Source organism: Martes martes (genome assembly GCF_963455335.1).
Source record: "Martes martes genome assembly, chromosome: 12".
NCBI classification, from domain to species: Eukaryota; Metazoa; Chordata; class Mammalia; order Carnivora; family Mustelidae; genus Martes; species Martes martes.
Window position 1 is genome coordinate 91978698 of NC_137900.1, and position 15110 is coordinate 91993807.

At 47.2% G+C, this 15110-nt stretch overlaps 1 protein-coding gene across 3 annotated transcripts in view; it reads right to left on the reverse strand.

Moving 5' to 3' along the window:
* Positions 1–9762, reverse strand: part of MED27 (mediator complex subunit 27) — a 195384-nt gene extending 185622 nt beyond the window's left edge. For 2 of the 3 annotated variants that reach the window (XM_080819911.1, XM_080819910.1), the window contains exons 1-2: positions 9534–9762; positions 7392–7536 (exon numbers count right to left, since the gene is read on the reverse strand). In XM_080819911.1, the coding sequence (XP_080676037.1) occupies positions 7392–7536; positions 9534–9736 (348 nt within the window). In that variant the 5' untranslated portion in view covers positions 9737–9762. The remainder of the gene's footprint in view (positions 1–7391; positions 7537–9533) is intronic. The other variant, XM_080819912.1, reaches the window with a different exon arrangement.
* Positions 9763–15110: the final 5348 nt, after the last annotated feature.

A 15110-nucleotide genomic window follows, 5' to 3' on the forward strand; every position in this document is an offset into this window, starting at 1 on the left:
TGGGCCAAAGCCTTGGGATAGAAACCGTTTACAATTACAGGGGCATCACTTGATTTTCATTAACATTTACGCTTGGTGTGTTACAAGGGGCCACTGTTGTCCAGAGAACCTCTGGAAGGTAATTTTCCACGAGGCCTCCGGGCGGCCGCTCTGTTCTGGCATACCCTGAGATGCATACACAATAGTCGTGCTGAAGAAATGTTACCGGACAAGCACTGCTCTTTTCCACTCCCCAGGTTATGCTTTCATTTCCAAAACCACAGAAATGCACAAGTGACTCCACAGTCTCTCCAAGCTAAAGCTGAAAGGGACCCAAGAGATCATCCCGTCCAAGACTTCATCTACCGGTGAGGCAGCCAGAACCCAGAAAGGAGTGAAGCCGCTGGTGTAAGGTCACAGGGCAGGTCCCACAGCGAGCCAGGAGACAGCGACACCCAGAACTCAAAACCTCGGTCCCATGCTGCCACAACGACACGCTGCCTTTTGAACACTTTACCAAAAATACGAAAAGGAGTAGGACTAGCGAACCCAGTGGATGCCCACTACACACTGGACACTGTTCTAGGTGCCGGGCGGGGGGTGGGGGGACACATAACCCATCAATCCTCACCACAGCCCCGACACAGAAGTTGTCATGAACCACTCCGACTGATGAGAAGGCTAAGACAGAGACAGGCTCTGTAACTTGCCCCAAATCATAAAGCTGAGAGGAGGGCTGGGGATTCAAACCCAAGAGTCTAACCCCATAGCCCGGCTAGTAACGAGCACCCAACTGACAAAAGTGGATGGAATCCAGATGTTTCTTTTCCTACCGGCCTTTGCGTGCAAGCATTTTTCTAAAGAAACAACATAAGAAACCCCTGACTAGGCCACAAGAGTTTCCCTACCAGGCAGGAGGACTACGGACCCATAGGAAGGCTGAGCTCTGGGAACACGGCCTTATGGAGTGCCCACACGGGAAGGCTCCTCCCCACTCTGGACAAACAGGCTGCCCTGAGCGATACACCGCCCTTCTCATCCCCCTCTCTGCAGTCCCCTCGCACCTCCTTGCGCTCCTCCCCAGGACCCTCACCCTGCCTTTGCTGCCACTCAACTCCCACATGCCGTCCTACCCTTCCAAAAGCCAGGACTCCACACCAAGAGGTCAGCGACCCTCCTCCCCATCCCTCACCCAAGCTCCAGGTTCTCTGAGGAAAGATTCCCCCTCCCACTGGTTCATATGAATGTGTGAACTGTTGGCACCTACCCTCGGGCTCCCCCAGGGCACGAAAGGTGCTGACTACCTAAAAGAATCTCAGATTTGGGAGCGCCTGGGTGGCTCAGTGGGTTAGGCCACTGAGTTAGGTTAGATCAGGTCATGATCTCAGGGTCCTAGGATTGAGTCCCGCATCGGGCTCTCTGCTCAGCAGCGAGCCTGCTTCCCCCTCTCTCTGCCTGCCTCTCTGCCTACTTGTGATCTCTTTCTCTGTGTCAAATAAATAAATAAAATCTTAAAAAAAAAAAAAAAATCTCTGATTTGCAGAATTTCGGAAGAATATACCAAAATCAAGTCTGGGAAGCTGCAACATCGAGCAAAAATCCTTGAAAGACAGTCCAGCACTGCCTGGAGGTCTGTCCGTCTCTGTTAAGCTAAGACCAGCCCCTAGAGACCGGTCATTAACTCTGTGCCAGGAAAGTGCTTCATTTGTATTACCTCATTTAGCCTCATGATATCCTCCTGCAGTGGGCACAATGGCCATTCCCATTTCAGTGAAGAGAAAACAGAGGCCCAGAGAGGCGAGCCTCACCGCTGTCAGAGAGCAGAGCCAGGACCCGAACCGGAGCAGTCCAGCTCTAGAGCCCACGCTCTTAACTGCTGAGCAATACTGCCACTCCGTAAATATTTACACACATCAACTATTACCACACCTGGGAATCACGACCACCACTGATAGGACATGCATGGTACGTGAGGTATCCTAAGGCATTTTATGTGCATTGCTTCATGTGTCTTCAACACTATGATACAAACACTAGAGTTATCCCCATTTCATGGAGGAGGAAACTGAGGTCTTTTTTTTTCCCCCACAGTTTAGCTTTTAATTTATTTATTTATTTTTTCTTTTCAGCATAACAGAATTCATTGTTTATGCACCACACCCTGTGCTCGGAAACTGAGGTCTTAAAAGAGTTTCTTTCTCGCCTGCTTAAGGCACGGAGTAAGTGCAGCGCTGCATCAGAGCCCCGGCAGCCCGAGTCCAGGACTTAGTTGGAAGCCCAGACACTTCTCGCTGTCCTGTCCTTTACTTCTGCTTCCACCAGTATCTAAAAATCCAGGAGATTGGTTTTGTTCTCTTGTCTTTTTCTGTTTGTGTTACTCTCTGTTCTTCTCATAATGGCTCCCACAGTATCAAGGTTTGGGGGTGGAGAGGAAGGAGAAGGGTGTAGGGTTCCGGCCTAACCAGGGCAGAAAGTCCTAGAGTGAAGCTCGCCACGGAAGCCCATTCTGAACGAGCAGGGGCTGTGAAGGTGAGATACTGGTGAAAGAGCGGCCCTGGGAACGACGCCTCTGCAAAAAATAAGGACCATCCCAAACCACGTCTGGTCCTAGCCCATGATGATGAAGGTCTGGGGGGCATTTAAGTGATTGTCTCTCCTCACGATTTGCTTAATGCATCAGTAGCCCCCAAATGTGTACCAGAGAGAAGAACAGGGCAGGAGGGGGTCTGGTGGGAAGGAAAACACGAGGAACAGAAATCGGGGATTGACAATACAGAGAGGGATAAGCCCTGCGAGGCTGATGGGGTTGACGCTCCTCTTCCCCGTTTTCTCTGTACTGCCAAAACGACAGCTGCCACACAGCACCTGACAGCAGGTGCTGTAGCTCAAATTAGCCTGACTCAGTCAACTCCAGAAGGCTTCCAGCAAGTCCCATCCCCTCCTAAGCGCTGGCTGTCAACCCGGCTCTCTTAGAAAGGGCACATGGGTGACAAGCGTCGTAGATAAAATTGCTAACCTCAGCCCTCAAGAAGCTTATCATCAGTTCACCAACCGACCTCACCCTGTCCTTCCAAATGACCCTTCTGGAATCCAGCCCTGGCCTCCATCGCAGGATCTCAGAACTGTCTCTCATCTCCAAAGAGCCAACTGGATTTCTCAGTAATGGCCAAAAATGGAAATGTCCTTATCATACTTCACTAAAAAGACAAGCAAGCAAACCACAAAAGGGGTTGTAAATTAAAAATTCAACAGAAAAAGCTTTCATTTATTCTTTCATTCATTCATTGATTTTAACGGAATGCCTACTATGGACTAGGCGCCTTGCTAGGTGCTGGGGACTCCCAGCAGGGAGCATCACTCCTCAGGGACATAAAAGAGGACAGGGTCCCTAAAGGAAAGGCTCCATTACAAACAACCCCACCCGTCAGCTCCAAGACGCAGGAACACAAGGTGCACCTTCGAGGACGGATCTGAGCGAGATGATGGTCACAGTAACTTGAGGCCATCTAACTAAATTCTGGGAAGAACAGTTAGGGAGGTGTACTGGAGGAAATGCCTTCACACTTGCCAACTGAATGTTCTCGGGCAGAAAGCAGCTCTTTCTCTAATAAAACTGAAAAATGAAGCCTGTAAAAAAAAAATCAGAGGTGGCAGGAGCACCTTCCTCTGGGCCCAATTCCCAGCCCCCCAAGAAAGGGACACGTTGGGGCACTCTCTGCCTCAGAGGTCACTGGGCAGGGATGTAGTCTCAGCCAGCTGTTCGGGCAAATGCACCAGCAGCCTCTGCCACAAACAAGTGAAAAAGTCAGAAATAAAAGTCGAAGTCAGAGATAAGAGCCTGTGACAGGACGCCGAAAACCTTCAGCAGGGGATCTTCGGAAAAAATTCAGCCTAGCCCTTGGCGTTCCAGAACACAAGATGCCAAAGAAGGTCCGCACAGACTGTCCCACAGCTAAGGACAGCGATGATACCAATTATTTCTGCCCTCGTCAAGAGAGCTTGTCATCCCTCTACAGAACAATTATCTATAGGTGCATAATAGTCAAAAGCTAAATTCTTCCCCCAAATCAGCGTGGAGAAAGTGCTGCTCACAGCAATTTGCCATCATTTCATTACATTAGATTAATTTTTAAATGTGTTAACCTAACAATTATGCCAACTACCATGTAATTAATATTCCGACTGACTTTACAAAAATTACAAAATCCCCTAAAGAAAATAATTAGTCATGAAGCATGAACGAGACTTTTCTATGGCCAACAGCACATAAAACAGAAAGTTCATCACATAATGGATGGTATCAAAGCCTTTCCCACACTTCCTTCAATTCTTAGCCAACAGTGCGTAAAGCTGACATTGGCAAGTTACCCCAAACTTCACTTAACATATTAATGCACTTACTGGTTTAAACTCTTTGAGGGTAAAATGATGAATGATGAAAGCTTTAGCAATTAAAAAGCTCTTTTCATTTGTAAGAGAGGCAAAATAAACACATCTAATTGCTTGCTGCTTCCATATCCCCAGCTGGAAATTAGAATACTGGCTTATTTCTTGGGGCTACTTCTTGAGTTTATTAAAGAAGTGTACATAAGGCACCCTCACCATTGTTTCCCTCTTTCCTTTCAAGGTTTTTATGTATTCTTGCAATCGACCTTAAATCCTTTGTAGGGTAAGGTAGGGTATAAATAAGTCATAGTCAAACAGGACATTATCTATCATCATGGAAATAAAAAACATGTTTTCCCTGCAGCCCATCTCTGAATAATTGGCAGGGGCCTCCTCGCCCCAGAACAGAGCTGCGAGCCCCTGCATGACCTCAGCAGGAAGGAACGCAGAAAGTGATTAGTGGTGTCTGCCCTGGACAAGAGCAATAGTTTGGGGGCCCAAGTACCACACACTTGTCATCTCCATCTTTCAATAAACCATTACAAATTAGCAAAATGCATACGGATTCATGAATAAAAGATAACGCAGGAATTGCTTCCAGGATGAATGTGGAAGGGAAAAAAATGTTTTCTATAGTCGAAAACCTTAAGCCAAAATGGATTAAAGCATCAAGTTTAGAGGAGAGAACACTGAACTAAGTCAGGAAATGCAAATTCTAGTCTAACTGTGAAGCCACGGGCAGGTCAGTTCACTGGGCCTCAGTCTGCTCAGCTATAAAAGAAGGCCTAAACTAAACATCCCTTAATCATTCTCTTTGTTTCTACTGATCGGTGGTACAAGCAGCCCCCCAAACCCCCTGGGCCACTAGGGAGCTGATGAACAGGCAGCTACTGTGCACGAGGAGCTCCCAGGCCAGGGACATGACTTAAACACCATCCCCCCAACCCCACAGCTTTCACACTGCTCTTACAGGATTTACAAACTACTTCATCTGTAGCATCTCCAGGGCAAGAAGTTCCACAGAACACAGTATTTCTTTTCCTTAATACAACCTCTTTTTCACCTTAGAGCAAGGGTAAGAGTCAGGAGCAGGAAACTGGATTTTAATATACTATTAAATTCGGTGAACAAGTAAACTACCTTCATTCAACCTGAAACCAGTCACTTCCACTAGGAGTCCCGGGTCACTCATGGTTTCTCAGTTGGCCTAAGTCTTCCCTCCACTGAAAAGTCTCCGTAGCTCTAGGCTGTTCCAAAAACAACACTACCCATGTGATACACCAACACAGTTTGTGTGTCCAAACACCAAAAAGCAAGACTTTCTACCAGGAGTCCAACCAGAAGGACGTCACACCATGTACCTAACGATCAGATCCCACCCAATCCCTAGGTAAACTCAGCTAAGGATGACCGACAGCGTCCCTGGGAAAACAAGGAGGCTCCAACAGGACAGCCTGACAGAGCAGTGCTATCTGCGTAAGGCTGGAAGAATCTCACGCCTGGCTGTGGCAAAGACATAATTTTTATCTGACTTGCATCCCCACCTTTTGGAAACTGCCTCTCCAACGTCCTGTGCCTCAGGTGATCCGCATCACCCAATTAGAGGATCCCAACCCTGGATTCAATGAACCGTTTACTTAGATAGGGGCAACCTACCAAGCAGGCCTAAAATCCTTTTTCAGGGTCTGGCATGACACCAGGAGATCACGTGGTATGAGAGCGCTGCAAATTCACAACCGCCAGGCCCTCTCTCCCACCACTTACAGACATCAGGCCAACCTAGGAAAGCAGACCTACAGAGAACAGGAGAGCGACAGATCCCCGCACCAACTGGGCACCCTGCTGCTCAAGACCAAACTGGGTCTTCTGCCAACGGCAGCCCAGGGTCGGAGGGACAACCCCTACAGCTGAGTGTCTGTATCAGAGGTTCACTCACCTCTCCCTCCCTCTCAGACTTAGCTCCCAGGGCCCCACTTCAAACCAAAGTATACTAAATATCACCGAGCAACTTAAAGATAAAAATCTGCACACCAGAAAAACTCTCAATGCTCATCTCTCATCCAAAACAGGGGCGGGGTGGGGTGGGGCAGAAGGACCACAGAAAAGACGGAAAAGACAATGGATGACTGGAGGCCACGGCAATTCAGAACCAGTAACTGCGAGAACAAGGGTCTCCAGAGAAGTAGCACAGTCTAATGAAAGAAGTTTCCCAAATCATTCCAAACACATATTCTAGTTCTTTATCAGCAGGGAAAAAGCATACACAACAACTCGCAGCACCCAAACAAAAGGAGCTTGTGAGTAAACAAACTAGCTGTTTCCAGGCTTATGAGCCTAACTGTTAATGGCTATTTTTAGACTAGAGCTTAGTTTTCCTATTACAGCTGTCCCAGGGTCTACGCCCCAGGGCTGCTTGCTGAAGGAAACCACGAACAGCAGATTTCTCGGAGCAGCCTTAGAACAGTCTCCCCCAGATGTAGTTAGAGAATGGAGAGCAACCGGACAAACGGCACCCTCACGATCTTGCAGGGAGGACAGGGGAAGACAGCACGAGCAATACAAACAGTGTGAGTGGCTGAACATAAGGACCACCAGTCCTTAACCTTCTGGGGGTTATGGACTCCTCTGAATCTGACGAAAGCGAGGAAGGTTTCCCCAGGAAAAACAAAATGCACATACCACAACACTTTACACAGGAATTCAAGGGGTTCACGAAAGCTGCTCCCTATACCCAGTCTCCAGGTATAGAGTCCTAAGCACACCTGATTTAGGACTTTTTAAAAAAATTAATTACCTGAGCATCATGACTAATCCCCAAAGACTTCAAAGGACTACAGAATAGCTCATAAAGAAATTATACAACTTCCACCTCTGTAATCTCATCGAGAACAAGATCTGAATTTTGAATCAAGAACAACAACAACAAAAAGAAACAAAAACTGACACCCTCCCCTTCTGCATTTATGAAATGTTAACAAAACTTGGCTTTTTCTGTATCAGCTCCATTTCTGACATGTCTCCCTTACCTTGTTTGACCACTTATACGCTTGCAGGAGTTGACTATAGAGAGGAGTTTTGTCCTGCACAGGATCCAGGCTCAACAGCCCACTGTTATGGAGAGGATGGTTCTCAGACGGCTTGCCTACCAGATTGCTCAGACGTTCCAGCTCACTGAAAAATAAGCAGGTAAAGCAATAAACCTGAGTCCACTGACACTCCAGGGTTTAGCCAACCAGAACAAAGGCTGTTCTTCAAATTGTCCATCAGAAGGCTCTTAACAAACACCGTGAAAGGTCAAGATCACCGACAATGAAGAAAACCCTGAAGTGGGAGCTTATCTTATTTTAAAACCGAGCTCTCCGGTGTCATTCTAAAGGAGGAAAAAAGTTAAGAGCACTGGAACCGGGAAGACTCCTAAAGTCAGGATGTAACAACCCAAATTATTCTCAGGGTGGGGAGGGCGACTTTCTGGAATTTTGAAATGTGCTATAACATTGCTTCTCACGAAGAGTTTCCAGACCCACATACAGATCATTACATTTGGCAGAACAGCAAGTACCTGAATAGATGATGATTATTTATCATTCACATAGGAATAGACTGGTACATGGTACTTCACAGATGTTAAAACTTAACAAAACAAAGAAGAGATAAAATAAACAAACGGAATGAGAAGACACCACGGAGGGGGCTGTGTCAAACAAACATACTTCAGTCTAGCAGGAAAACTCTAGAGAAGCTGGGGAAAAGGAGCCAACAGCAAAAGCACATTCCAGGAGCATGTTCTGTGAGGCCAGTCTCAAACTGTCAACAAAAGACTCTCTAGGAACAGCTTCTCATGCCACACTCGTTTTGGAATCTTCAGCCACCTTCTTCTTGGCACTACTGCACAAAGATTTAAAAAGGCGACAGGGTACTATAAACTTTCTAGAACGGTGGAGGGTTGTGAGATCCTGAACATTACCCAAGGGAGGAAACGGAAGAAGCAGAGAAGAGCTACTGCATCCCCTCAAGCAGGGAAAAGTATTAACTGGCACTGCGCCAGAGAACAGCAAGTGAATGTGGGAGTTGAGGAGGGGTGTGTGATTTCCTGGCTTTCCACCAAAAAAGAATAGCAACTACTTAGGGGAAAAAAATCAAAAGAGGCACCACCCATCATTTGGTCACCACCTCCTCCATGCTACCTCCGCCTTCCATCTGGTTACTAAGGAGACCAAGTTGGGGGGGAAAAAAAATCCATCCATTCCAGAAATTACAGGATGACTATCTTAGCAAACGCCTTTCCCTGCTAAGGTCAGTTCTGAGAAGTAAAAGGCAAAAATCCTGGAACTCCAACCTCCCTGAGAAGGGCTGACTCTCTTAAGGAAGGGAAGACACGTTTAGAACCTAACCAGCTAAAGAGTTCCTCCAACCTGATGGGCATCTCACAAACACCCTCTCACTTATTTCTTACAGACCACTTAGAAAGTACAAGTAAAGAAGGTGACTTGTAAGAACGAGAAAGAAATATACAATCCTTAACCCTAAAGGACTGCAAATTAATATGGGGGGGGCGGGGGCTAAACATAAGTGATTAAACCTGAGATGAGGTCTCTCTAGAGGAGGAAACAGAACCGGAGCGGAGCGGGAGTGGAATTCTGATCGGTTCCGGAGGGGGCAGGGGAGAGGGAAAGAGCAAGTCCTGTTTTATCAAGTTTGGGTCTGGAGTAGTGTGAAACGGACGAATTCCAGGTTCCGAGGCGAGGAACTGGTGCTCAAGGGACCAAGTGCACTTGGGTTTGGGGCAGCGCTGGGCTGGTCCTGTTTGGTACTATTTGATCAGACACGCCGGGGCACAGAGGGCCTACAGGTGAGAAACCTGCCAGGCGGAGACGAGAAGTGGAAGTGCACGGGAAGAGCGCGTCTCCTCGTCAGGAACACAACGACCCCACGGCAGGTGCGGGGCGGCGGGAGGCAGCCGGGACTAGGAGGCCAAGAGAAGGGAGACGGGAGAGCGGGGGTGGGAGACGAGGTGTCCCTGAGGAACAGGCATGGGCTTGGAAGGGAGGGGCAGAGAGCAAGCGAGCAAGGAACGGAGAGCGGCCCCTGGCTGGGAAGACTCGCGCGGGGTCGGGGCAGGGTGGGCGCCCGGAGGGTCCCCGACGCCGGCCCCTTCAGCCGGTACCTACTTGAGGTCCCGGTTGACCGAATGCAAGTTGTCCTGGAAGTGCGCAATGAAGGCCTTCTCCCGGCCCTCCAGCGTCTCCTTGTTCCGCATGCCATCCTTCAGGCAGTCGAACACCCTGCTCACGCTGGAGCGCAGCGCCTGGATGGCACTGATGGCCTGAGCAAAGGCCTCCAGGTTCACTCCGACACTGAGCACGTCCGCCATGTTGCCGCCGCCACAGCGGGCTCTCCAAAGTCGGCCTCGCTCGCTGAAGGCCGCGCTCGCTGATGACGCAGAACCCCGAAGGCCTCTGGGAAATGTAGTTCTCGCGGGGACGGGCTGCCCGGGGGGTCAGTGCAGCGGCAGCCCGAAAGAGGGTTTCCACTCAAGGAAGCCAAGGAGCAGGCGGGAACGCGATCGCTTAGACTTGGGGAAGTCAGGCTGCGTTCTCGGTCTTCTTAATGGTGAGAAGGAACTACAGAAAGTTCCCGCGTTTCCCCAACCTTGAGTTCTTGGAAATACTAGGGAAAAGAATTGCTCAGAGTAGAAAAGTGGCCACGGAGCCATGGAGTATGACCCATTGGATGAAATGAGTCCGTGCGGTTAGATAAATGAGGGGGAAGGGAGATTTCTTCCCTACGGCAGAATGCCAGCTGATAGAAGTAGAAGAAATGATAGAGTGAAAATCACCATTTGGCAACCATTAGAGGAATAACTGGTTCGGGTAGGGGTCAAGGAATGCGGAAACTGGTGGGTGGGAGTGTGAGGAGTCACTGGATATTTGCATAGTCTCCAAGCATCATCCCACAAGACACTCATTAATTAAGAAGAGTAAAATAATGGCCCAGCAACTCCACTTCTGGTGATATACTCAAAAGGAAGGAAAGCAGGGACTGAACAGGTGCTTGTGCCCTCAAGTATGTAGCAGCATTATTCACAATAGCCAAAAGGCTGAAGCCGCTCATGTCCGTGATGGGATAAATTCATAAACAACGTGTGGTATATACAGCAAGGGGATCTCTGTCCGGCATCCAAACGGAAGGGAATTCTGACACTGGTTACAACGTGGTCAACCCTGAGGACATGATGCTGAGTGAAGTAGACAGTCAGAAGAAGACAAACACGGTATGATTCCACTGATGAGATACCTAGGTAGGCAAACCCGAGAGACAGAGAGTAGAATGGTGGGTGCCAGGGGCTGGGGGAAGGGGAGAATGAGGAGTTAGTGTTCAATCAGCAGAGAGTTTCAGTTCAAGAAGATGAAAAGTTTCCGTGGGTGGTGGTGATGGTTGAATAGCAACGTGAAAGCCTTCAATGCTGCGGGATGAGACGCTTAAAAATGGTTAAATGGTAAATTTTATGTTGTGTGTATTTTACCATAATTCTTGTTTTTTTTTTAAATTCAGTAATGTTAAAGAGGGGGGGCCCTAGTGACTTCACAGTGGAGCAACCTGGCAGACACCACCCCAGCAAGAGACCAAGGTTGACATTACTGCGGTAGGACAAACCATCTCCCGACACAATGCACAGAGAAAAGTACAATGTGAATTCTGTGATATTCCTGCCAAAAATGCGAAACCAGAATCTGATCAGGACGTGAGACGAACTCGAAGACATTTGACAAAATGACCGACCTATACTTTTCCACAAAACATCCGTGTCATGGAAGACGAAGAAGCATGTGACCTGGGACTCTCTTTGCTGACATCACGGAGACCATTGGTGAGACCTGAATAAGGTCTGTGTGTTAGTTCATAGTATTTTAATACGTCGGTGATGATTGCATGATTTTGATCACTCAACTGTGGTTATGAGAGAGGTCATCCTCGTTTGGGGGAAGATACCTTGAAGGCATTAAAGAGCATAATTTATGAAAGAGCGTCTCTATGAAAAAGAAAATAGTATGAAGATATTTATTTATAGAGAGAAGTACAGAGCCAATGTGGTAAGATATTAACAATTACGGAATCTGGGGGAAGAGTATACAGGAATGGTTTGTACTGTTGTTGCACCTATCAGTCTGAAATGACGTCAAGATTAGTTGTTGTAAACAGAAGTCAGTAAAGGGCATGGAAAGTGTAAACATGGTCTAAGTGGTAAGAGAAATTTTCAGTTCTGCCGGGCTGTGCTGACCAGCAATGTGAAATTGTGGAGTTCACCTCAAACCTACTTCCTTAATACATCCTCCACTCTTCCTTCTCCAAGCTCACTCCTCCCTGCCCGCCCCCCATCCCACACCACGTCAATTCAGATTCTCCAGTTGTGGAGCAGGAAAGATAAACTCTGCTCCAAAACTGGACCCTGACGTTGCTTTCCGTGAGGGTTTAGACACTATTTAGATGAACGAGTAATCCCGGGAGAAAATAAAAAGTGGGGGGCAGGGGATCATTGTCTTGGGCTTACATCATAGCTGTCATTTCCTGACATCTACACCACCTTCAAGCATTGCCATTGACAGCTTTTCCTAAGGAGGGGTAAGAGATAGGAGAAACTTCCAGCTGTGGAACTCTTCACAAGTCCCAGAACTCCCTGATCCTCAGTCTTCCCATCTGTGAAATAGAACTAGGAATCATAACCGCCTTCATTAAATAGCTGTGAGGTTCAATAGCACCATGAAGGCAAAGCTTTTGAAATAATGCCTTGCAAGTAATAAATACTCAGAAGGTTGTAGCTGTCAGGAGAATGTGCTGGGAGAGCCTCCTGTGGGCCTGTGAGCCATGCTTCTATCTCCTCTTGAGGACTCTGCTCAGAATCAGGCAACGATGTACAATGTGTCTATTGGGTCAAATATCTCTAGTGACATGACCCTGCTGCTAAGAGCTTGTCCTTTACCTGTGTCCTATAATTCACTATTTCTTGGTGGCCTGTTTTTTTTTTTAAATCTCCTTTGGCATACAGGGTTTTGGCTTTTGTTTTTTAAGATTTAGGGAGAAAATCCTCTTTTAGCTTCGTAAATGAAGGGAAATATCTGTGTCTGTTGGCTTCTCTTGATTTCGGCTTCCCTTCTAGTTTGTTCATCCCTTCGAGGGGGAGATTAGAGAAGGCAAACTCTGTTATTGTGGTTATGTACTTTATTGGGAATCCCTGAAGGCTTAGAGAATGTGACCCTGGCTGCATACTTTGTCCCCAAGAAAAAAATGTGCCAGTCTACCTCTGCCCGCACCAATATGTACTTACAAACCCAAGATTTTGCATACAGTTTCCAGGGGTTCATAGCCTCCCTAAAGTCCAAACATGGACCTCTGGTTAGAATCATGTTCTAAGGCAAACACCATGGGGGGATGGCCCACAGCTAGCTTGTAGCCAGCAAGTCTCCAAGGCCTGGGGCACAATAGATGCTCAGTGTAAGTTTTTGGAAGCAAAGAATTAACACCATATATTATGTTTGCCTTCTTGGATCCTCCCTCCAAATTACTTCATCCCTTTGTATACTCAGATGTCTCTCCCTCCCGCTCAGCCCACCTCCCCAGCCCACCGTCTCCCTCCCCACCCCCCACGCAATAAGATTGTCCTTTGTCTTACTCTCTGATTCAGTGGTTTAGATACTGATTGGAGCTATAAAGTACCAACATGCTCCGCTCCCACAGTCATTAGTTTTCAGGATTTCTCTCTGGCTCCCCTCTTCTGGGAAACTCAGAAATTGATCTGTGGCAATGCACATTTCCCCCTGAACCTAGTAAGGAGTTTTTCATCACAGCAACAGAAAACTTTTCATTTTGGAAGGGAATGGACAGAGTTTCTCTAAGGTGCTGTAAATCCTTGAGAATGTTGGCACATATATGCTTGCATCTGTGTGTGTTTGTGGGATATAAATTAGTTTAAAAGGAGTTCGTTTCGAGCAATATCAGATTTTAATTATTGTGATCTTATGTTTGGGTAAAAGGCAGCACCCTGCTGCTAATATCTTCCAAAATGAACAAGCCATTAGCTTGGTGCTATCAGCTCAAGAGTATTAGAATGAGCAATCAGAATTAAAGTTGTCAGTATTTAATTAAAATATGCTGCAACTCCCATCATATTCAGAGAGCATGTGGTTTAAGCATTCAGACCGAGAAAGCACCCTCATCAATTAATAATTATTAAGGATTTACTAGATGCAGAACACTGCATTGGACGGCCGGGCAGAATGTCACCAGATAGATTTAAACCCAAATCTGCCTTGGATAAGCCAGACATAACTAAGCCACCTGTCGTAATCAGTGTGGCATCATGCTTAAGACCTTAGGGGTTGCTCCGAGGATTAAATTGAGGCAGCATACAGTTCTGGGGACATAGTAGGCATGCGAGTTAGTCATTCAACAAATATAGATATTGGATGTGCTCGACATTTTGTTAAACAGCTGGGGAGCCTGTGGTAAAACCAGGCGCAGTCTAGCCCTGACAAATGTCACTGCAAATATTTGAAGTGGATTACGTGTTCCTTCACCTTCACCTGAAGGCTCACTGCATCCCTGAGTTTTAAATTGTTTAGAGTTAAGTTCATTAAAATTAATCTAATGCAAGTATGGTTGAGAAACTTCCTTTGGCCTCTTCTGAACCCACCCCACCCCGCCCCCGACTCCTGTTTTCCTCTTATCTTGCCTCTTGTGGTTTTAACACAACGAGAACAATGATGAGAACGGTGATCAAATGATCCCAAAGACAGAGGATCCTGGAGAGCAGGAAATCAGCCTAGAATGGTGTCCCCCCCGACAAATGAGTTAACCCTTCTGAACCCCAGATCTCGCATCTAGAGAACAAGGAAGTAGGATCACCTCCAGAACTAACAATCCAGGTGGGGAAGATTAGGAGCAACGTGTTAGTGATTCAAGAAGGAGGAAAGGGAGAGGATCACTCATTGTTAATTCTGATCACAACACTGCACCAGAATTCCTGCAATCCAACTCATTCATTACCCAGGGACACTCGCTGAATAAAAGGATTAAATAAGGATCCCTGTGGAACTCGTTCCCGCTCTCATGGCGCTCGCTCATAGCCTCGCCAGGCAGACAGACACAAACGGAACATGAAACGCAGTGAGGTTCAACTGCAAGATAAGAGACCTGCACACAGAATTTTGAAGTTCTTAGAGAAGGTGGTTACGCCATCCTTCTGCACAGGGGAGGTCTGGGTCAAGCCTTCCAAGGAGACGAGGGGCTAACCAGGTGTGGTGGGGGATAGAGGTAAGGGAGTGCAGTGGACAGTTTGAAGTGGGTTGTGCTGTGATTAGATCTGTGTTTGCGAAAGTACACCCTCTAGCCATGAAGAAAGTGGGCAGAAGTGTCCAGGCTTCAAGGCAGAGACACCAGAAAGACGGGGACTATCCCCACCTGCAGAGAAGTCAACAATGGACCACACACGAGCCGTATTCTTCCCATCACAGGAAGCCAGGAGGTATTTTAAATATTTTAGTAAATTATTGATTGCCCATTTGGACGCTCACTTAATCAACCACCGAGCATGTTGTTAGGGACCTCCGCTTTCTCCCATGTTCGTGCGTAATTAAGCACAAAGCATCTCAGGGATGGCCCCTTTTACCAACACATTAGGCTAAATCAAAGTGGAACAAAACGCAGGTTGTTTGTTGAGCCTCTACCGCAGCCCATTTGAGGGAGGGATT